At 42.7% G+C, this 23,552-nt stretch overlaps 1 protein-coding gene across 1 annotated transcript in view; it reads right to left on the bottom strand.

Annotated features, from left to right (window-relative positions):
• dnah2 (dynein, axonemal, heavy chain 2) overlaps positions 1-23,552 on the bottom strand; it is a 462,789-nt gene that overhangs the window by 150,359 nt on the left and 288,878 nt on the right. The window contains exons 47-50 of the mRNA XM_059975314.1: positions 19,150-19,302; positions 13,358-13,449; positions 7,307-7,505; positions 231-455 (exon numbers count right to left, since the gene is read on the bottom strand). Coding sequence (XP_059831297.1) covers positions 231-455; positions 7,307-7,505; positions 13,358-13,449; positions 19,150-19,302 — 669 coding nt within the window. The remainder of the gene's footprint in view (positions 1-230; positions 456-7,306; positions 7,506-13,357; positions 13,450-19,149; positions 19,303-23,552) is intronic.

The raw sequence follows: 23,552 nt of genomic DNA, 5'->3' as shown, positions 1-23,552 counted from the left end.
CTCGCTGAAACCTCAATGAGACAAAGCCAGAACTGTACAGGGGGATAAAAGGATATAAGATCAACCAGGATCTTACTGAACACCGGACTCAATATGAGGGACCAAATGGCTATTCTGGCAAGTTGGCTGGAACATTTCCCACGCTGTGACTGACTACAGCTCAAAACTTCCTCAATGGCTGCAAGTTATTTTGGAACAAGCCTAAGCAGTGAAAGGAAAAGCTTTATTACCTTGATGTGCTTCACAGTCTGCTTGCGTCGGTCATACCAGAAACCGTAATCGATCCAGAGCCTCAGCAGCTCCAGGGGTGGTTGGGAGCCGAATGTGTCTTTGGCCGGCATGTTCAAGTCATCCATGAAGGTGATGAGCCTCTTGCCAGCAAGAGGAACGTAAACACCTTTGGTTCTCTTTTCCACACGGCTCTCAATGATTTCCTGGACGTTATTAGATGTAGTCTGTGAAAAAGAGTGAAGAGTCAGGAATCACATTCACAATGCCAAAGGAACCACGCCGTGATCCACTTTCCCATTATCTCTAGCATCTCTGCCCCTTTGGCTTTCCAGCTGCCCATCCTCAATTTTGAGATCCTAAAAGATCAGCAATCTCTTCTCTCAGTTCCTTAAGTATAATCTGGGGTGTATCCCATCTAGCCTGGTGACCTATCCATCCTAATGTTTTTCAAAAGTTCCAGCATATCCTCTTTCATAACATCAACATGTTCAAGCAAATCAGCCTGTTTTACACCGTCCTCACTTACATTAAGGTCCATTTCACTGGTGAACATTGAAGCAAAGAATTCATTAAGGACCTCCCTACCTGCTCCAGCTCCAGCTCCAGACATGTTTCCTCTACTATCCCTGATCAGTCCTACCCTCACTCTGGCCATCTTCCTATTCTTCACATATGTGTAGAATGCCTTGAGGTTTTCCTTAATCCTACTTACCAAGGCCTTCGCATGCCACCTTCTCGCTCTTCCAAGTGCATTCTTTAGTTTCTTCTCTCTAACTTGCAAGTCTCCAGACCCTATCTGATCCATGTTTCCTTAACCACACTATTCAGCTTTTTCCTTCTTATCTGCACCTAGTCTGCTCTGATATTAACCAGCTCTGAAAGTTACAGGTTACATCTACAATCTTGCTCTACAAAGTCCTGCCTAGGCTCTTGAGCATCACCATTACCTTTTGTTTAAGCCTAAGCACAGATTTCACTATGAAGAGAACTGACATCTATCCATGGTTGGGAACTCCACTCAACCTTCCCTTCGACCATGAGCTTCTGGACCATGTATGTTCATTAGGTTCACACTCAGCTGCAACCAATCCATTACTTGATCTTTTTTATGTGAAGGTATGGTCGCCTACCTACAGGAAAAATATTGATAATAATGTCAGAGAACTTTATTCCTAAGCATAGGAGAATGAATGATGGTCTGATAGAGGTATACAAAATTATAGGGTAAATACAAGCAGGCTTTTTCCACTGAAGTTGGGTGAGACTAAAATTAGAGGTCATAGGTTGACGGTGAAAGATGAGATGTTTAAGGGGAACCTGAGGGGGAATTTCTTCACTCAGAGGGTGATACGAGTAGAAAATGAGCTGCCAGTGGAAGTGGTAGATGCCGGTTTGATTGCAACTTTTAGGAGAAATTTGGTAAGTACATGGATGAGAGGGTTGTGGTCCAAGTGAGGGTTGATGGAACTAGGCAGAATAACAGTTCAACAAGGATTAATCTAAGTCAAAATCAATTTATTATCACATTATTATTTCTACCTTGAGATTCATTTTCTTACAGGCATTCATGGGACAATAAATACAATAGAATTTATTAAAAGCTATACATAAACAAAGACTGGCAAACAGCGTGCAAAAGACAACAAATTGTACATATGAAAAAATACCTGGAACATTGTAAAATCTTTGAAAGTGAGAATGCAGTTTGTGGAATCATTTGAGAGTTATAGTGAGTGAGGTTATCCACACCAGTTCAGGAGCCTGATGGTAATTGGCCAAGGGACCCGTTTCTGCACTGTAGTGCTCTCTGATCTATGTTGATTTTACAAGGTGTGGATATTGCCAGGGAGGCCAGCATTCACTGTCCATTCCCCAACTGCTTGAGAAGGTGGTAAACCTCCTTCCTGAACCTGGGCAGACCACGCGCGTGAAGCTGCCATGGTGTCATTTCAAGAGAAGGTGTATGATTTCAACTCAGTACTGATGGAAGAAAAGCAATAGATCTCCATATCAGAAAGGGTAGTGGTAGCTGGGGTCCCATGTCCCAGTCCCTCTGGTCTTCAACAGCAGCTGAACTTTGGAGCTCTTCACCCACAACATGAGAAAGATGTCAGGGAGATGATTAGACAGAACAATGGGGCTAAGGCAGCTGGAGGGGTTACATTAAAAGAAGTACAACACAGGAACAAGCCCTTCAGCCCACAATGTTCTGCTGAATTAATTTAAATTAATAATAACCATATAACAATTACAGCATGGAAACAGGCCATCTCGGCCCTTCTAGTCCGTGCCGAACGCTTACTCTCACCTAGTCCCACCTACCTGCACTCAGCCCATAACTCTCCATTCCTTTCCTGTCCATATACCTATCCAATTTTTTTTTAAATGACAAAAGCGAACCTGCCTCTACCACTTCTACTGGAAGCTCGTTCCACACAACTACCACTCTCTGAGTAAAGAAGTTCCCCCTCATGTTACCCCTAAACTTTTGCCCCTTAGCTCTCAACTCATGTCCTCTTGTTTGAATCTCCCCTACTCTCAATGGAAAAAGCCTATCCACGTCAACTCTATAATTTTAAATACCTCTATCAAGTCCCCCCTCAACCTTCTATGCTCCAAAGAATAAAGACCTAACTTGTTCAACCTTTCTCTGTAACTTAAGTGCTGAAATACAGGTGACATCTAGTAAATCTCCTCAGTACTCTCTCTAATTTGTTGACATCTTTCCTATAATTCGCTGACCAGAACTGTACACAATTCTCCAAATTTGGCCTCACCAATGCGTTGTACAATTTTAACATTATCCCATCTCCTATACTCAATGCTCTGATTTATAAAGGCCAGTATACCAAAAGCTTTCTTCACCACCCTATCCACATGAGATTCCACCTTCAGGGAACTATGCACCATTATTCCTAGATCACTCTGTTCTACTGCATTCCTCAATGCCCTACCATTTACCATGTATGTCCTATTTGGATTATTCCTACCAAAATGTAGCACATCACATTTATCAGCATTAGACTCCATCTGCCATCGCTCAGCCCACTCTTCTAACTGGACTGAATCTCTCTGCAAGCTTTGAAAACCTATTTCATTATCCACAACACCACCTGTCTTAGTATCATCTGCATACTTACTAATCCAATTTACCACCCCATCATCCAGATCATTAACGTATATGACGAACAACATTGGACCCAGTACAGATCCCTGAGGCACACCACTAGTCACCGGCCTCCAACCTGACAGACAGTTATCCACCACTACTCTCCGGCATCTCCCATCCAGCCACTGTTGAATCCATTTTACTACTTCGATATTAATACCTAATGACTGAACCTTCCTAACTAACCTACCATGTGGAACCTTGTCAAAGGCCTTACTGAAGTCCACATAGACAACATCTACTGCTTTACCCTCATCAACTTTCCTAGTAACCTCTTCAAAAAATTCAATAAGATTTGTCAAACATGACCTTCCACGCACAAATCCGTGTTGACTGCTCCTAATCAGACCCTGCCTATCCAAATAATTATATATACCATCTCTAAGAATACTTTCCATTAATTTACCTACCACTGATGTCAAACTTACAGGCTGATAATTGCTAGGTTTACTCTTAGAATCCTTTTTAAACCACATGAGCAATACGCCAATCCCCATTTCTAATGACATTTGAAATATTTCGGTCAGAGCCCTGCTATTTCTACACTAACTTCCCTCAAGGTCCTAGGGAATATCCTGTCTGGACTTATCTACTTTTATATTCTTTAAAAGTTCTAGGACTTCCTCTTCTTTAATCATCATAGTTTCCATAACTACCCTACTTGTTTCCCTTACCTTACACAATTCAATATCCTTCTCCTTAGTGAATACCGATTAAATCAAATGGCTAACTAAACTAAACCCTCCCCAATTTCTATTTCCTTACATTCCTGTGCCCATCTAAAAGCCTCTTGAATGGCTTTATTGTAACTGCCTCCTTCAGCACCACCCCAGGTAGCTACCTCTTTCTGTTTAAAAATTTGCCCCATGCATCTCATTTGAACTTACCCCCTCAAATACATGCCCTTCTGTATTAGACATTTTAACTCTGGGAAAAAGATGCTGTTTGTCTACTCTATCTATGCCTCATAATCTTATGAACCACTGTCATATCTTCTTTCAGCCTCCTCCACTCCAGAGAAAACAACCCAATTAGTTCAACCTTTCCTTATGGCTCATATCCTCTAATCCCAGCAGCAGCCTGATGAATCTCTTCAGCACCCTCTCCAAAACCCCCACATCTTTCTTGTAATGGGGGTAACCAGAACTAAACATTCTACAAGCAAACAAACCAAGTATTTTACAAATAAACAACTTGCTTTACAAGTATGTGAAGAGCAAGAGGTTGAGCCATGTGAGAACAGGACCAATCAGGTGTGATTGTAGAAACATGTGCATGGAGCCAGAGGAGATAGCGCAGGTACTTAATGAATACTTCAGTGTTCACCAGTGAAAAGGACCTTGGCAATTGTGGGGATGACTTAAAGTGGACTGAAATGCTTGAACATGTAGACATTAAGAAAGAGGGTGTGCCGAAGCTTTTGAAAATCATTAAGTTAGGTAATTCACCAGGACCAAATGAGACCCAGGCTACTATGAGAAGTGAGGGAGGGTTTTGCTGAGCTTCCTGTGATCATCAGCAATAGGAATGGGAGAAGTACTGGAAGACTGGAGGGTTGCAAATGTTGTTCCCTTGTTTCAGAAAGGGAGCTGAGATAACCCAGGAAACTACCGACCAGCGAGTCTGACTTCAGTGGTGGGCAAGTTGTTCGAGAAAATCCTGAAAGGCATGATTTATGTGCATTTGGAGAGACATTATCTGATTAGGGATAGTCAGCATAGCTTTGTCAAGGGCAGGTTGTGCCTTACAAAACTGATTGAATTCTTTGAGGATATAACAAAACACATTAATGAAGGCAGAGCAGTGGATGTAGTGTATATGGATTTCAGCAAGGCATTTGATAAGGTTCCCCATGCTAGGCTCCTTCAGAAAGTAAGGAGGCATGGGATTCAAGGAGACCTTGCTTTGTGGATCCATATTTGGCTTGCCCACAGAAAGCAAAGGTGGTTGTAGGTGGTTCGCATTCTACATGGAGGTCAATGACCAGTGGAGTGCCTCAGGGATCTGTTCTAGGACTACTCCTCTTTGTGATTTTAATAAATGATCTGGATGAAGAAGTAGAAGGGTGATTAAGTAAGTTTGCTGATGACACAAAGGTTGGGAGTGATGTGCATGGTCTGAAGGGTGGTCAGAGTTTACAGTCGGACAAAGATACGATGCCGAACTGGGCTGAGAAGTGGCAGATGGACTTCAACCCAGATAAGCGTGAAGTGGTTCATTTTTGTAGGTCAAATTTAAAGGCAGAATATAATATAAATGTTAAGACTCTTGGTAGTGTGGAGGTTCTGCGAGATCTTGCTGTCCATGTTGATAGGACACTCAAAGCTGCTGTGCAGGTTGACAGTGTCATTAAGAAGGAATATGGTGTGTTGGCATTCATCAACCATGGGATTGAGTCCAAGAGTCGTGAGGTAATGTTACAGCTATACAAGACCTTGGTCAGACCTCACTTGAAGTATTATGTTCAGTTCTGGTCACCTCACTTCAGGAAGGATGTTGATACTGTAGGAAGAGTGCAAAGGAGATTTACCAGGATGTTGTCTGGATTGGGGAGTATGCCTTACGAGAACGGGTTGAGTGAACCTAGCTTTTTCTCCTTGGAGTGACGGAGGATGAGAGATGACCTGATAGAGGTTTATAAGATGATGTGAGGCATCGATAGTGTGGATAGACAGAGGCTTTTTCCCAGGGCTAACACAAGAGGGCACAGTATTAACGTGCTTGGAAATAGGTACCTAGGGGACGTCAGGAGTAATTTTTTCCACACAGTGGACGTGTGGAATGCACTGCCAGTGGAGGTGGTGGAAGTGAATACAATAGTGTCTTTTAAGTGCCTTTTAGAGCATGACAGCACAGAAACAGGTTCTTCAGTCCATCTAATCCACACAAAACTATTATTCTGTCTAGTCCCATTGACTGCCCCAAACCAAAGCCCTCCATGTCCCTGCCATCCATGTACTTATCCAAACCTCTTAAATGGTGCATCCACCACTTCCACTGGCAGTTCATTCCACACTCATACCACTGTCTGTGAAGAAGTTGCCCTTCAAGTTCTCCTTAAATATTGCTGCTTTCATCCTTAACCTATGACCTCCAGTTCTAGTCTAATATAGTAATATCAGAATTATTATCACCAGTATGTGTCGTGAAATTTGTTAACTTAGCAGCAGCAGTTCAGTGCAATATATAATATAGAAAAAAATAATAACTAAATCAATTACAGTATACACATATTGAATAGATTAAAAGGCATGCAAAAAACAGAAATAATATATTTTAAAAATGAAGTAGTGTCCATGGGTTCAATGTCCATTTAGGAATCAGATGTCAGAGGGGAAGTAGGCAACCATCGATCTCAGGGATCATAGGTTTGCACCCTTGGTGGATTGTGTCTTCTCCAGGGTGCAAGCCTGCACAGGAAGATTTGAAGAACCGGCTGTTGCCCATGCAGTGGGCTCCCCCTCTCCATGTCACTGATGTTGTCCAAGGGAAGGGCAAGCGCTGATACAGCTTGGCACCAGTGTTGTCGCAGAGGTTGCCAGAGTGAAGTTGTAAACATCAAACTGCCTTAGGGACCCCGGCTCCAGATTTCTTCCTCAGGGTTTACTCCCGAAGCCCTTCCCATGGGTGGGCATGGGTGGTATGGCCGCAAGGCAGTAGAGGTTTCCTTCTCCTAGGTGGGCTGACGAGTCCACCTGTCTCATGTAACCTCAGTGAAAAAAGCCTGCTTGCATTTACCCTATTTATAGCTCTCATAATTGTGTATACCTCCCCTCATTCTTCTACACTTCAGGAAATAAAGTCCTAACCTATTCACCCTTTCCTTATAACTCAGGTCCTCAAGTCCCAGCAACATCCTTGTAACTTCTCTCTATAATGCCGTGAATAAGGGGGAATTTTCCTTACCTGAGCAGACATGTTGACAGTCAGTACTGACCATGTAACTGAATCAAGGCTCTGAAGTGCATTCTGAGCCACTGAGGTCTTTCCCGTGCCCACAGGTCCAACCAGCAGCACAGGGCACTGGTTGGACACCAGGCTGGTGACCAGGAAGTTGTAGCGCACCGTATCCACTGTGGGGACAATGATTTTGTAGAAAGGCAGGCTGTGGGAGAGAAAGAAAGCAACAGAGCAAGATGTCAGATAGCTACTGTGTAACAGAATGACTTTAACACAGAGTAATACTCCTGAAACACAAGAGATTTTGCAGATACTGGAAATCCAGAGCAACATACACAAAATGCCAGAAGAACTCAGGAGGTCAAGCAGTGTCTATGGAAGGGATCGTCTCCCCCACCCACTCACTTTCCCCCTCACCTATCACCTGCTAGCTTTATTGTTTCCTCCCCCACCTTCTTATTCTGGCTTCTTCCTCTTCCCAGTTCTCATAAAGGGTCTCAGCCCAAAATATCAACAGTTTATTCCCCTCCATAGATGCTGCCTCACTTGCTGAATTCCTCCAGTGTTTTGTATGTTGCCCCTCTCTAGAGCCTTTTCCAAAACATTTCGAGAGACTCAACTTGTCAGAGGGGACACCATTGCTGGGGTAACAACATAGAGGAAGGGCCACAATGTCATGGGGGTAGGGGGGCAGTTTTAAAGGAGCATCCACTAGAGGGGCTGAGATGAGGGAAGGAACTGGAGTTGCAGCTGAACGTCCTTCAGCTCATATGGGAGAAAGAAGAGATGATAGACAGGGAGGTAATCACTCCTTAGGTGCAGGAGACAGGTACCTGGGTGACTGTCTGGAAAGGGAAAGAGAATAGGTAGCTTGTGCAGAATCTCCTTGTGGCTGAACCCCTCAAAGATATGTATACCACTTTGGGTACCATTGGTGGGGGTGCAGCAAATGATTCTCTGTGGATCAGAAGGGAAGAGGTGAGAACAGGAGTGCAGTAGCAATAGGGGATTCCACAGTTAGATGGGAGATTCTGTGGACGTAAAAGAGATACCTGGATGGTATGTTGCCTCCCAGATATCAGGTCAGGGATGTCTCCAATCATATCCACAGCACACTAAAGGGGGCTGAGTAAGCAGCTGGAAGCTGTGTTACAACACAGGTAGAAAAAGGGAGGAAGTCCTGAAAAGTGAATATAGAAGTTAGGTAGATGGCTGAAAAGCAGGATCTTCAGGGTAATAATCTCTGGAATGCTACCTGTGCTACATGTCAGTATGGGTAAGAATAGAATGATTTAGTGGCTGAATGTGTGGCTGAGGGCAGTGTTTCAGATTTCTGGATCATTTTGATTTATACTGGGGAAGGTATGACCAGTACAAAATGGATGGGTAATACCTGAACCCAAGAGAAACCAATATCTTTGTGGGCATGTTTGTTAGAGCTGTTAAGGAGAGTTTAAACGAATTTGGCAGGGAGAATAGGAACTGGGGAGATAGGGCAGAGGATGGGGTAATTGGTATACAAGCAGATCCAGTGTTTGAGATAGTGAGGATGGACAGGCAGATGATAAGGCAAAACCACAAAGAATAGGATGAGTTGAAGTGCAACATGGGACAAAATCAAAGAGGGTGAGGAATATAGGACTAAAGTTGTCATAGTTGAATGCACACAGTGTAGGGAATAGGTACAGAGTAGGGTAGATAATCTAGTAATGCAGTTAAAGATTGCCAGGTGTGAAGTTGCGGGCATCACTAAGTCATTATCATCCAAGGATTCACATTGTATCAAAAGGACAGGTGGGTAGGCAGAGTGGTTAGAGTGGTTCTGTTCTAATGAAAGAGGAGCTGGCCAAAGTTGATTGGAAGGGGACACTAGCAATGATGACAACAGAGCAGCAATGGCAGAAGTTTCAGGGAGCAATCTGGAATGCAGAGTAGATTGCAGGAAAGATGAAGAAGTATTTTAAAGGGTGGATGACACAACCGAGGCTAACAAGGGAAGTCAAAGACAGCATAAAAGCAAAGGCAAGGGGCAACAAAAAGTGGGAAGTTAGAGGATTGGGAATTCTTTAAAAACCAACAGAAGAAAACTAAAAAAGCAATAATGAGAGAAATGATGAAATGTGAAGGTAAGCTAGCCAATAATACAAAAGAGGGTATCAAAAGGTATTTCAGATATCAAGGGCCTTGTAAAAGTATTTTATTCCCAACCTTTAGTTCACATAAACGAGTATTACAACCAGGGATTTTAATCAATTTAACTGATGTGTGAATCACATACTCCTTTTTCTACGGTGGATCCCAAAAAACAGTGAAAATAGTAAAGCATGAAAAATTAAAAAATCAAAAACTGGAATGTCAGCAGTTCAAAAGTATTCATCCCCCTTAGTTCAGTACTTAGTTAAGCCACCTCTCAGAGCTATTACAGCCTTAGTCTTCTTGACTAAGTCTCTATTAGCTTTGCACAACATGAGGGAGAAAGATTTTCCCATTCCTCCTTGCAAAACTGCTTAAGCTGTGATCTGGGGAGTGCTGGTAGACAGTAGTCCTGAGGTCTTGCCAGAGATGTTTAATTGGGTTAAGGTTAGGACTGCGTGGACCACTCAAGGACATCAATTTTCTTCATTTGAAGCCACTGGCAATGGCTCTGGCAATGGACTTTGGGTCGTTGTCCTGTTGACAAACTTGCTCCCCAGTTTAAGCTATCTGGCAGAGGCCAGCAGATTTTTAATTGAGGATTTTTCTGTATTTAGCAGCATTCATTTTCCCATCAATCCTGACCAGATTTCTAGTCCCTGCTGCTGAAAATCATCCCCACAGCACGATGCTACCTCCACCATACTTAACAGTTGGAACACTACTATCTGGCTGATGCACATTATTACATTTACACCACATGTACTGCTTAATGTTGAAGCTAAAATATTCCATTTTAGTCTCATCTGACCACAAAACCTTATTCCACATTTTTACAGTATCTTTTTAGTGAGCTTTGGAAAAAATCTCTACAGGTGAGGATATGCTTTTTTTTTTAGCCAGGGCTTCTTCCTTGCCACTCTTCCATCTTTCCATCTTCCATACTTTCTGAGCAAGTTCTTAGAGATTATGCAGCCTTGAACTTCTTCTCCAGTTGCAGCCACTGACTTCTGCAGCTCACCCACAGTAGCTTCTCTTACAAGTGCCATTTTTCTCCAGTGATCAAGTTTAGAGGGTTGGCCTGACCTTGGCAGGCTGGCTGTGGTTTCAAAACCTTTTCCACTTTTTCACAAGGGACTGCACTATGTTCAATGCCTTTGAGATGGTCTTGTACCCTGCCCCAGATTTGAACTCCTCTAATATCATTTCCCTGACTTGCTTTGAATGTCCTTTTGTCTTTATCTTGGTCTGTTGGGCCTTACAGAGACAGGGTACTTATTCAAGTGATCCTCTAATTCTCTACATGAACAAACTGGGTGAGTTGGAAAGGTATTGCACCTGAGGAAAAGTACAGGGGTTGTCAGTCTCACAATTTTGGTTTTTAATTTTTAGTAAATCATTGACAGTTTTTGGAATTTTTCTTTTGATTTTTACATGATGCACAATGTTCTTTAGATTAGCCCAATAATATTTTAAATTTAGAAAATGAGACAATAAAATGTGAAAAAGTATAGGGACTGAGTAATTTTTCAAGGCATTGTATAAGGAGTAAAAGGAGAAGAAAGAGTGGATATCGGACTGCTGGAAAATTATGCTGGAGAGGTAGTAATGGAGGACAAAGAAATGGCAGACAAAAGGAGAATTAGTGGATCGTGTTTACTTGGATTCAGAAGGCCTTTGACAAGATGCCACACGAGATTGCTTAACAAGAGCCCATGGTATTACAAGTAAGTCACTAGCATCAATAGAAGATTGGCAGGAGACAAGGAGTGGAAATAAAGGGAACCTTTTCTGGTTGGCTGGCAGAGGCTAGTGGTGTTCTGCAGGGGTCATCATTAGCATTCAATTCAACAGTACGAGAATATAAAAGCAAGGCTTTATTAGGCACTGGTTTTTGGCCCCTAACGCATTGGAGAGGGTCTAGAGAAGGCTCAGAAGAATTATTTTGGGAATGAAAGGGTTAACATATGAGGAGCATCTGATGGCTCTGGGCCTGTATTCACTAGAGTTTAGAAGAATGAGAGGGATCTTTATGAAAGCTATTGAATATTGAAAGGCCTAGATAGAGTGAATGTGGAGAGGATGTTTCTTATGGTGGGGGAGTCTAGGACCAGATGATACAGCTTCAGAAGGGATGGCTACAGAGATGAGGAGCAATTCCTTCAGCCAGAGGGTGGTGAATCTGTGGAATTTACTGTCACAAATGGCTATGGAGGCCAAGTCAATGGCCATTTGAAAGTGGAAGTTGACAAGTTATTAATTAGTCAGAGTGACAGAAGTTATGGGGAGAAGGCAAGAGAATGGGGTTGGGAGAGATAATAAATCAGGCACAATGGAATAGTGGACCAGTCTTGATGGGCCCTATGGCCTCATTCTGTTCCTATGTCTTATGGAACCCCAGACCAGTCAGAAGAGTGCCATACTGTTGCTGAGGTAATGCTGTCCAACAGCAGTGCTGAGACATTGCTACACCACGGGGTGGGTAGCACTGAGGAACACTGCACTACTGCACAGCTCAGACTACTGTTTCTCAAAAACAACATCAAGTGAGGATCTCTTAACTCCTTTGGGTTAATGTCAAAGAACCTTTGTAAAGAGGATTATGGGATTAACTTCCATTAACTCCACCTTCAGACTATCCGGTTGCTATTTTTTATTTAGTGATAGAGCAGGGAGTAGGCCCTCTTGGCCCTTCGAGCCATGCAGCCCCAGCAACCCGACAAACCTGATTAACCCTGACCTAATCATGGGACAATTTACAATGCTCAATTAACCTACCCAATACATCTTTGGACTGTGAGACCTGAAGAAACATACACAATCCACGGGGTGGACATACAGAGACTCCTTATTGAACGGTGTGGAATTTAACCCCAAACTCTGGAAGGCCCCAAGCTGTAATAGCATCATGCTTACCACTATGAATTTCAATACTCGAATGATGGCAAAAGGTCCACAGCCTTCATTGACTATAAGGAGCTCTGGGATATTCTGAAGCCTTCCTTAATGTAAATAGTCCAGGCTGTGCGATTCTTTCAGCTCAGACATTTTACAGAAGGTCAGTTAAAAACCTCAAGGGCTTGTGGACAATCACTTCTCCACCACCGTTCAGCACAAAGCTTCTCTACTCAGGAAGGAAACTGTGCCTTGCTGTTCAATAAGCCCCTTCTATGTGCTAAATCTTTCACCTTCACCTGAGCATATTGGCATGATTCTACACTAACATCATAGAGAGCTTCCTCACATCAGCTGTTATTTCACAATATACAAAAACTGCAGCAGACTGTCAGGTCAGCAGAATTTGACAGTTTGCTTTAGTTTTGTATATTGCAAAGGTTATTACAGAAGTTGAGTAAGTCCAGGACAAAAAAGTAGACAGGAAGAATCATTGCAGACATCACCCACCCTGGAAACTGCCTTTTCCAAAAACTCCCATCTGGAAAGTAACATAGGGCTGTTAAAACACAAACATTATGCCATCTTTAAAGTTCCTTCTCACAAACAGTTAATCTAATCAACCATTCTAGTCACCCCCCCCCCCATCCCCGTCACTGCATTGTAAACACTTTAAACCACTTTTTATAATGCTGTTTACATGAATACACTCTGGTATTTATGTATTTATGCACATTGTATTCCATATCTGTATTTTAACCTCCAAGTTTGTTTTTTAATCATTATTTATTCTTTATCATTGTTGAGTGATGTTGTTTTTGTTGTATGTTTTTGCCTAACCAATACACCACAGTAAAATCCCTAATACATATAAATGTATACAGTGAATAAAGTCAATCCTTGAACTTGGAACTAGCTTGATAGTGGTTTACACAAAGACTAGCAAACTGCTGTCACTGACTGGAGGCACAAGACAAGCAATGGTAAAGAAAGTTATTCTCAAACTATGTACTCAAGCAGTGACCTTACTTGGAGGGATAACGCCAAGATTTCATCAACTTTTCCTCAAATGAGGTCCAGACTTTGGTTTTTGGATCCACATAATACTCGTAGACAGTTTCCTGTGCAAGAGAGAATGAGGCAGTTAGAGGGAGAAGTAAAACAGTAATAACTTTACAGGATTACAGCATGCTGGAACACACCAGGCCCAAGGGCAGTTTTTACTCCGTTATCATAATCTTGACTGGACCTGTTTTATGACAAGATGACCTAACAATCTACCATGTTATGATCTTGCACCTTATTTACCAGCACATCACTTTCCCTGTAGTTGTTACATTTTATTGTGCACAACTGTTGTTTTACCTCAGTGCTCTGTGTAATAATCTAATCTGCATGAACAGTATGCATGACAAGCTTTTCATTGTATCATGGTAATGTGATAATAATAAACCAACTCCAATACCTAACAACACAAATAAGATTATCTCCAATAGCATATGATCTTCAACTTTCAGTGACACTCAACCTCAAGTCCAGCATGTAGGAAATAAATAGGAAATCAGTAAATTATTTTACTAGTGTCACATGTACTGAGATACATTGAAAAGTTTGTCTTGCACACTATTCATCCAGATTACATCACATCAGTGCATTGACATAGAACAGAACATAAGGCATAGAAATCCACGGCATAATACAGGCCCTTCTGTTCTGCCGACCATGTAACCTACTCTACAGACTGCCTAGAATTTCCCCAGTGCTTAGCCCTCTATTTTTCTAAGCTCCATGTACCTATCTAAGAGGCTTATTGTATCCATGTCTACCACCTCCACCGGCAGTGCATTCCACGCACCCACCACTCTCTATATGAAAAACTTACCCCTGACATCCCCTCAGTACCTATTTCCAAGCACCTTAGAACTATGCATAAACACAAAGTACACTGCAGATGCTATGGTCAAAGCAACACGAACAACATGCTGGAGGAACTCAGCAGGTCGGGCAGCATCCATGGAAACGAACAGTCAACGTTTTGGGCCGAAATCCTGACAAAGGATTTCAAAAGGCTTTTGACAAGGTCCCACACAGGAGATTAGTGTGCAAACTTAAAGCACACAGTATTGGGGGTATGGTGTTGACGTGGATAGAGAATTGGTTGGCAGACAGGAAGCAAAGAGTGGGAGTAAACGGGACCTTTTCAGAATGGCAGGCAGTGACTAGTGGGGTACCGCAAGGCTCAGTGCTGGGACCCCAGTTGTTTACAGGGCATGCAGGTACAGCAGGCAGTGAAAAAGGCAAATGGTATGTTGGCATTCCTAGCAAAAGGATTTGAGTACAGGAGCAGGGAGGTTCTACTGCAGTTGTACAAGGCCTTGGTGAGACCGCACCTAGAATATTGTGTGCAGTTTTGGTCCCCTAATCTGAGGAAAGACACCCTTGCCACAGAGGGAGTACAGAGAAGGTTCACCAGATTGATTCCTGGGATGGAAGGATTTTCATATGAAGAAAGACAGGATTGACTAGGCTTATACTCACTGGAATTTAGAAGATTGAGAGGGGATCTTATTGAAACGTATAAAATTCTAAAGGGACAGGCTAGATGCAGGAAGATTGTTTCCGATGTTGGGGAAGTCCAGAACGAGGGGTCACAGTTTAAGGATAAAGGGGGAGCCTTTTAGGACCAAGATGAGGAAAAACTTCTTCACATAGAGAGTGGTGAATCTGTGGAATTCTCTGCTACAGGAAACAGTTGAGGCCGGCTCATTGTCTATATTTAAGAGGAAGTTAGATATGGCCCTTGTGGCTAAAGGGATCAGGGGGTATGGAGAGAAAGCAGGTACAGGGTTCTGAGTTGGATGATCAGCCATAATCATACTGAATGGCGGTGCAAGCTCAAAGGGCCAAATGGCCTACTCCTGCACCTATTTTCTATGTCTCTATGTTTCTATAGCTGTAACATTACCTCACAGCTCTTGAACTCAATCTCATGGCGCATTGGCATTCCTCAACCATACGCCTTCTTAACAACAGTCAACCTGCACAGCAGCTTTGAGTGTCCTATCAACACAGAGCCCAAGATCTCTCCGATCCTCCACACTGCCAAGAGTCTTAACATTTATGTTATATTCTATCATCAAATTGGACCAACCAAAATGAACCACTTCGCACTGATCTGGATTGAAGCCCATCTGCCACTTCTCAGCCCAATTTTGCATCCCATCAATGTCCCACTATAACCTCTGACAACCCTCCAGACTATCCACAACACCCCCAACCCTTCTGTCATCAGCAAACTTACTAACCCACCCTTCTACTTCTTTATCTAGGTCATTTATAAAAATAACAAAGAGGAAGGGTCCCAGAACAGATTCTTGCAGAACACCACTGGTCACTAACCTCCATGCAGAATACAAATCATCTACAACCACCCTTTGCCTTCTGTGGGGAAGCCAGTTCTGGACTCACAAAGCAAGGTGTCCTTGGATCCCATGCCTCCTTACTTTCTGAAGGAGCCTTGCATGAGGAGACTTGTCAAATACCTTACTTATTACATCCACCGCTCTACCTTCATCAATGTGTTTTGTTACATCCTCAAAGAATTCAATCAGGCTCGTAAGGCATAACCTGACCTTGACAAAGCCATGCTGACTATCCCTAATCAGATTATATCTCTCCAAATGCTCGTAAATCCTGCCTCTCAGGATCTTCTCAAACAATTTGCCCACCACTGCAGTAAGACTCACTGGTCTATAATTTCCTTGGTTATCTCTACTCCCTTTCTTGAACAAGGAAACAGCATTTGCAACCCTCCAATCCTCCGGTACTTCTCCCTTCCCTATTGATGATGCAAAGAACATCGCAAGAGGCTCAGAGAAATCCTCCCTCACTTCCCTCAGTAGTCTGGGGTACATCTCATCTTGTTCCGGTGACTTATCTAACTTGATGCTTTTCAAAAGCTTCAGCACATCCTCTTTCTTAATGTCTATTTGCTCAATCATTTCAGTCCACTGTAAGTCATGCCCACAATTGCCAAGGTCTTTTTCACTGGTGAATACTGAAACAAAGTATTCATTAAGTACCTCCTCTATCTCCTCTAGCTCCATGCACACATTTCCACTAACACACCTGATTGGTCCTATTCTCACACACTTCATCCTCTTGCTCTTCACATTCTTGTAGAATGCCTTGGGGTTTTCCTTAATCCTGCTCACTAAGGCATTCCAATGGCCCCTTCTGGCTCTCCTAATTCCGTTCTTAAGCTCTTTCCTAATAACCTTGTAATTTTCTAGAGTTCTAACAGTAGCTAGTTTCTTGAACTTTTCGTAAGCTTTTCTTTTCTTCTTAACTAGGTTTTTTACATACTTTGTACACCATGGTTCTTTAACCCTACCAACCTTTCCCTGCCGCAATGGAACATACCCACGCAGAAGGCCATGCAAATGTTCCCTGAACATTTGCCACATTTCTGCCATGCATTTCCCTGAGAACATCTGCTCCCAATTTATGCTCTGATGTTCCTGCCTAATAGCATCCTATTTCCCCCTACCCCAATTGAACGTTTTCCCTAATTGTCTGCTCCTAATCCTCTCCAGCACTTTGGTGAAGGAGATAGAGTTGTGATCACTAACTCCAAAATGCTGTCCACCAAGAGGTCTGACACCTGACCAGGTTCATTACCCAATACCAGATCAAGTACAGCCTCTCTTCTAGTTGGTTTATCTACATATTGCATCAGGAAATCTTCCTGAATACACTTAACAAATTCTACCCCCATCTAAACCCGTTGTGCCAAGGAGATGCCAATCAATATCAATATCAGGAAAGTTAAAATCTCGTATCACAACAACCCTATTATTGCACAGTTCCAGAGTCTGCCTCCCTATCTGCTCCTCGATATCACTGTTACTATTGGGTGGGGTCTATAAAGACACTTAGTCGAGTTATTGCCTGTTTCCTGTTTCTGCCTTCCACCCACACTGACTCAGTCGACCATGCTCCGTGACTTCCTCCTTTTCTGCAGCGTGACACTATCCATAATTAGCAATGCCATGCCCCCAACTCCTTTGTCTCCCTCACTGCTCTTTTTGAAACATCTCAGCAGCCATTCCTGCTCCTGAGACATCCAAGTCTCTGTAATAGCCACAATGTCACAGTTCTATGTACTGATCCACACTCCAAGTTCATCCACCTTGTTTATGATACTCCTTGCATTAAAATAGACGCATCTCAAACCGTCAGGCTGAGTGTATCTTTGCTCTAAATCTGCCAATCCTTCCTCATAAGCTCCCTACAAGCTGTCTCTACTAGTGCTCCAACCTCCCCATCTTCTGCCTCTTCACTTCGGTTCCCACCCCCTGCAAATCTAGTTTAAACCCTCTTCAATAGCATTAGCAAAACTCCCCAGGGTAAAACAATAACAGAATGTAGAAGTTACAGAATGTAACTTTGTCTGTGTAACTTTCCCGTCTCTATAACCCCCTCCGCTTCAGTAACCCTGTGGAATTTCTGTGCTGATGCAGCAACTTCTGGTGTGTCACCAAATTTCTACAAATGTACTGTGGAGGGCATTCTGACTGGTTACATCACCATCCAGTATCGAGGCACCAATGAAATGATTGGAAAGCGCTGCAGAGGGTTGCAAACTCACTCAGCTCCATCATGGGCATGATGAAGGGTGTGCTCATGGGGCCACCCATCATTAAGGACTCTCACCACCCAGGTCATGCCCTCTTCTCATAACTACCATCAGGGAAGCCACACACTGTGATTCAGGAACAGCTTCTTTCCTTCCGCCATCAGATTTCTGAACAGTCCATGAAGACTACCTCACTATTCTGCTCTCTTTTTGCACTACTTACTTATTTTTTATATTTCTGTGGTAGGTTTTGGTAATTTTTTTAAAAATTGCACAATATTGCTATCACAAAGTAACAAATATCAATGTCAGTGATAATAGGCCCAATTCTGTTTCTATCAAGAGTGCAGGAAAGGTTTAAAATGCTTGAAGAGATGTTAATGGAAATGAATGAACAATTGAGAGAGAAAAAATGGAACTATGAGATAAAGGTCACTGTAGTTGCTGGAAATTGGTGAACAGATTATTGTCCAAGTGCACAGATACCCATATACTATCGCTACCTTGACTGCATCTCTTCCAGTTTCTTTGACTCTAATATTGATCAATGGTGATCTGTAGACACCTGAATGGGGACAACAGCACCTCAGCCTTAGGACTGATTAATCAATTAGTGCTGTCAAAGGATAAATTCTGCTCATTGTGTCTGTGCTCGCTCTGGACTAGTTCTCCATTAACTGTGCTGCACCTGTACTTTTTCTAACAATTTTATGCACTTCATGAAGTTGTCCAATGGCTCACATCTTTTTTAATGGTATTTCAGATACAGCAGAGTACAGTACCAGGCCTTTTTGGCCCAACAAGTCTACACCATCCAATTACACCCATGTGAACGATTAAACTACTAACCTGTATGTCTTTGGACTGTGGAAGGAAAATGGAGCATCCGGAAGAAACCCACACAGTCATGGAGAGAATGTACAAACTTCTTACAGATAGCAACAAGAATTGAACCCCAGTCTCTGGTGCTGTAATAGTATTATATTAACCACTACATTACCATGCCACTCCAATTCATAAGCATCTGATGCTGCATAGCCCTAGTCCTTGCCTCTTAAATTCTCCAACATCTTCCTGGATTGCCCTCCCTTGTTTCATTCCCCCACTCTTTGTATACGTAAAGGAACAATGGAACAAAAGAGTGCCCCTGGAGCTAATGAGACACATCCAGGGAGCATCTCACCTTGCTGGGGAAGCTGCCGTCCATCTCCCGCAAGAAGTTATCCATCTTTTTCCTCCCCTCTTCATCCACGGATGCGCACACAGACCAGATCAAACTGAACAGAAAGACCATGGAAATCATGTGCGTGTAGTTATCAGGATCTGCGGGGTTCACCTAAAAGAGACACCATGCAAACTGAGATCTGCCTCTGCTGTGACACAAAGGACCATTGCCCCAACACTTCCTCCATCTCCACCATCTGGGGACCCAAACAGTCTTTCCAGGTGAGGCAACATTTCACAAGTTGTATCCAAAATGGCCAGCTCTACATCAGTGAGACCTGATGTGGACTGTGGTACCACATTGTTGAGCACCTTCACTCTGACCACTGCAAAAGGCAGGATTTCTCATTGGCCGACTTTTCAATTTGACTTCACATTTCTATTCAACCCTGTCCATCCATGGCCTCATCTTCTGCCACGATAAGGCGACACTCAGGTTGAAGGAGCAACATCTCATATTCAAACTGGGTAGCCTCCAACCTGATGGCATGAACATCAATCTCTCTAACTTCCAGTAATTTCTTCCCCTATCCCACTCCCCTTCGCTCTTCCTGTCAGCCTTTTCCACCTATCACCTCCTAGCTTTTTACTTTATCCCCTCTCCCCAACCAACCCACCTTCCCCTCTCCCTACATTCTTATTCAGGCTTTCTTTCCAGTCCTGATGAAGGCTCTCAGCCCAAAATGTTAACTATTTATTCCCTCTGTAGATACTGTCTGATCTGCTGAGTTTCTTCAACAGTTTGTGAGGGTTGCAGAAGGAATGTCCATCTTTTTCCTTCATTTTTTAAATTTTAGGAAATATTGAGAACCACAGAACTGCTGTACCTAGACACCAGCTTCACTGCTGATTGGAGGCAGATTGCACATTGTCTCTCTGTCCTTTGCGACTAGAGTTGAATTTCCAGACACTTATCTCTTTCAACTAGATCCATAAGACCATTAAACATAGGATCAGAATTAGGTCATTTGGCCCATTGTGTCTGATCTGCCACTTGATCATGACTGTTATGTTCCTTCTCAACCCCATTCTCCTGCCTTCTCCCTATAATCTTTCATACCCTTACAAATTATGAACCTATCAACCTCTGCTTTAAATAGCCAAATGACTTGGCCTCCACAACTGTCTGTGCAATTATTTCCACAGATTCATTACCCTCTAGCTAAAGAAATTTCTCAATACCTCTGTTCTTACTGGACGCTCCTCTATTCTGAGGCTGTGCCCTCTAGTCCTAGACTCCCCCACCATAGAAAACATCCTCTTCATGTCCATTCCATCTAGGTTTCTCAATATTCAGTGGGTTTTAGTCAGACTCCCCACATTCTTTTAAACTCCAGTGAATATAGGCCCAGAGCATCAAACATTCCTCATAAATTAACCATTTAATTGCTGGGATCATTCCAGTGAATCTTCTCTGGACTGTAATGTGAACTTCATAATACCAACCCTTCATCAGTCCTCCATCTGCATGCTCCCGTGGCCTCCACACCTGATTATTTCAAAGCTTTTCTGGCTGTTCTTTCAACTTCCTGTCCCTCCCACTCCACAAGTGAGCAGAATAACAGTTCAGCATTGAATGGATGTGTCACAGTGCCTGTTTCTGCGCTGCTGTTCCCTGTCCATCTATCACACCTTATACTGGCTGCCTCTATTCTGAAATTCACCTCCTGGTTTCCAATTGCCTTGATGGGCTAGTTCCCACTCCCTTTTTCTCCACAACCTCCTGCCATATACAGTAACTCTCTGAGATCTTCACGTCCCTCCAACTGTGGCATCTCATACATCTTTGAATTAAATGTCTCACCTTCAGCAGCTCAGATTTCAGCTGCCTTGTCGTGCAATTTCCCTGTAATCTGCTGGCTGGCCACTTTCTCCCACAAAACTCTCCATTAATGGAAGATCTCGGCAAATTTTTGTCCAAATATCTTCATGTCTGGTAACTCTCTGGTGTAGTTCCCTGTTACTTTCTTAGAGTTACAGAGCACCGCAACAGAGAAACTAGCCCTTTCAATCTGTGCTGAACTGTTACTCTGTCTAGTTCTATTGATCCGCACTTGGACCATAGTCCTCCATACAATTCCCATCCATGTACTTATCCAAACATTTATTAAAAGTTGTAATTGAACCTGTATCCACAACCTCCACTGGCAGCCAATTCCATACTTGCACCATCTTCCAAGTGAAGAAGCTCCCCCTCAGGTTCCTTTCAAAGATTTCACCTTTCACCCTTAAACTAGGACCTCTAGTTCTAAACTCACACCTCAGTGGAGAAACCCTGCTTGCATTTACCCTATCTAAACCCCTATCAAATCTCTCCTCATTCTCCGATGCTCTAGGGAATAAAGTCCTGACCTATTCAACATTTCCCTACAGCCCAGGTCCTTAAGTCCTGGCAATATCCTTGGAAATTTTCTCTGCATTCTTTCAATCTAATTGACCTCTTTCCTGTAGGTAGGTGACTAATTGTACAGATAATACTGCAAATTAGGCCTCTCCAACATCTTATACAGCACCAACATAACATCCCATCTCCTGTACTCAATACACGGATTTATGAAGGCCATTGTGTCGAAAGCTCTCTTTATGACCCTATCTATCTGTAACGACACTTTCAAGGAATTATGGATCTGTATTCCCAGAACCCTCCGCTCTACTATACTCCACCATGTCTTACTGCTTACCATGCAAGTCCTACCCTGGATGGTCCTCCCAAAATGGAACACCTCACGCTTGTCTGCATTAAATTCTATTTGCCATTTTTAGTCTATTTTACCAGATCCCACTGCAAGCTTTAATAGACTTCCTCGCTGTCCACTGTCCAATCTTGGTGTCGTCCACAAATTTGCTAATCCAGTTTACCACATTATCATCCAAACTATTAACATAGATGACAACCAGCAATGGACCCTGTGGCACTCCACTAGTCACAGGCCTCCAATCAGAGAGGCAACCCTCTAAAACCACTCTTTGGTTTCTCACACAAAGCCAATGCCTAATCTAATTAATTACCTCATCCTAAGAGCCGAGGGACTGAACCACTTGACCAACCTCCCATTGTCAAAGGCCTTGCTAAAGTTCATGTACATGAAGTTGCCTTCATCAATTTTCCTGGTAACTTCCTCGAGAAACTCTGTAATATTGGGTAGACATGACTTACCATGTACAAAGGCATGTTGACCGTCCCTAATCAGTCCCTATCTATCCAAATACTTACATATCCAATCCCTTATAATGCCTTTCAATAACTTTCCCAATACTAATGTCAGGTTTACCAGCTTATAATTTCATTAATTATTCTTAGAGCCTCTCATAAATAATGGCTATCTCAATCCTCCAACACCTCGCCCTTGGCTAAGGATGTTTTAAATATCCCTGCTAGGACCCATGCAATTTCTGCTGCTCCCACAGGGTCAGAGGGAACATCTTATCAGGCCCTGGGGATTATCCAGCCTAATTTGTCTCAAGACAGCAAACACCTCCTCTTTTGTAACCTGTATCGGGTCCATGACCTTGCCTCATTATGCATCCATCTCTCAAGTAAATACAGATAGAAAAAGTCCATTTAAGATTTCCTCCAACTCTTTCAGCTGCACATATTGAAATTCCAGAGGACCAATTTTGTCCCTTGTTATCTTTTTGCCCTTAATATCTTGGGATTTTCATGAGCTAACTCGTGACTTCTTTTAGCTCTCCTGGTTTCCTTCTGAAGTGTTTTCTTGCAAGCACCTTCTCAAGTACCTCATTTGCTCCTTCCTGCCTATACCTGCTATGCACATTTTTCTTATTAATATCTACAGCCTCAATAACTTTTGAAAACCAAGGTTCCCTAAACATGTTGTCTCCCAAAATTTCACTTCTGAAGGCCTCCCATTTACCAAGTACACCTTTGCCAGAAAACAGCCTGTCCCAATCCACACTTGCCAGATCTTTTCTGATAACATCAAAATTGGCCTTTCTCCAATTTAGAACCTCAGCCCAAGGATCAGACCAATCCTTCTTCAAAATTATCCTGAAAATAATGGCATTATGATCAATAGATGCAAGCTATTCCCCTACACAAACTGCTGTCACCTGCCCTGTGACATTCCCTAACACACTTTGTAGTTGGGACCTATATACTGATTAAGGAAACTTTCCTGAACACATTTGACTATCTATTCTATCCAGCCCTTTATACGAGTCCTAGTCAAAATATGGAAAGTTAAAATCACCTATTATCAGAAACTTATGTTTCTTGCAACAGTCTGCTGACTCTCTAAAATCTGCTTCACTAAATCCTGCTGACTTGTGGTTTGTAATATAGCCCCATTAACGTGGTCATACCTTTTATATTCCTCTACCCGTAAAGCCTCAGTAGATGAG

The sequence above is a fragment of the Hypanus sabinus genome, chromosome 7 (assembly GCF_030144855.1).
Source record: "Hypanus sabinus isolate sHypSab1 chromosome 7, sHypSab1.hap1, whole genome shotgun sequence".
NCBI classification, from domain to species: domain Eukaryota; kingdom Metazoa; phylum Chordata; class Chondrichthyes; order Myliobatiformes; family Dasyatidae; genus Hypanus; species Hypanus sabinus.
The sequence above is the reverse complement of the archived record's forward strand: the minus strand, read 5'-3'. Positions and strand labels throughout refer to the sequence as shown.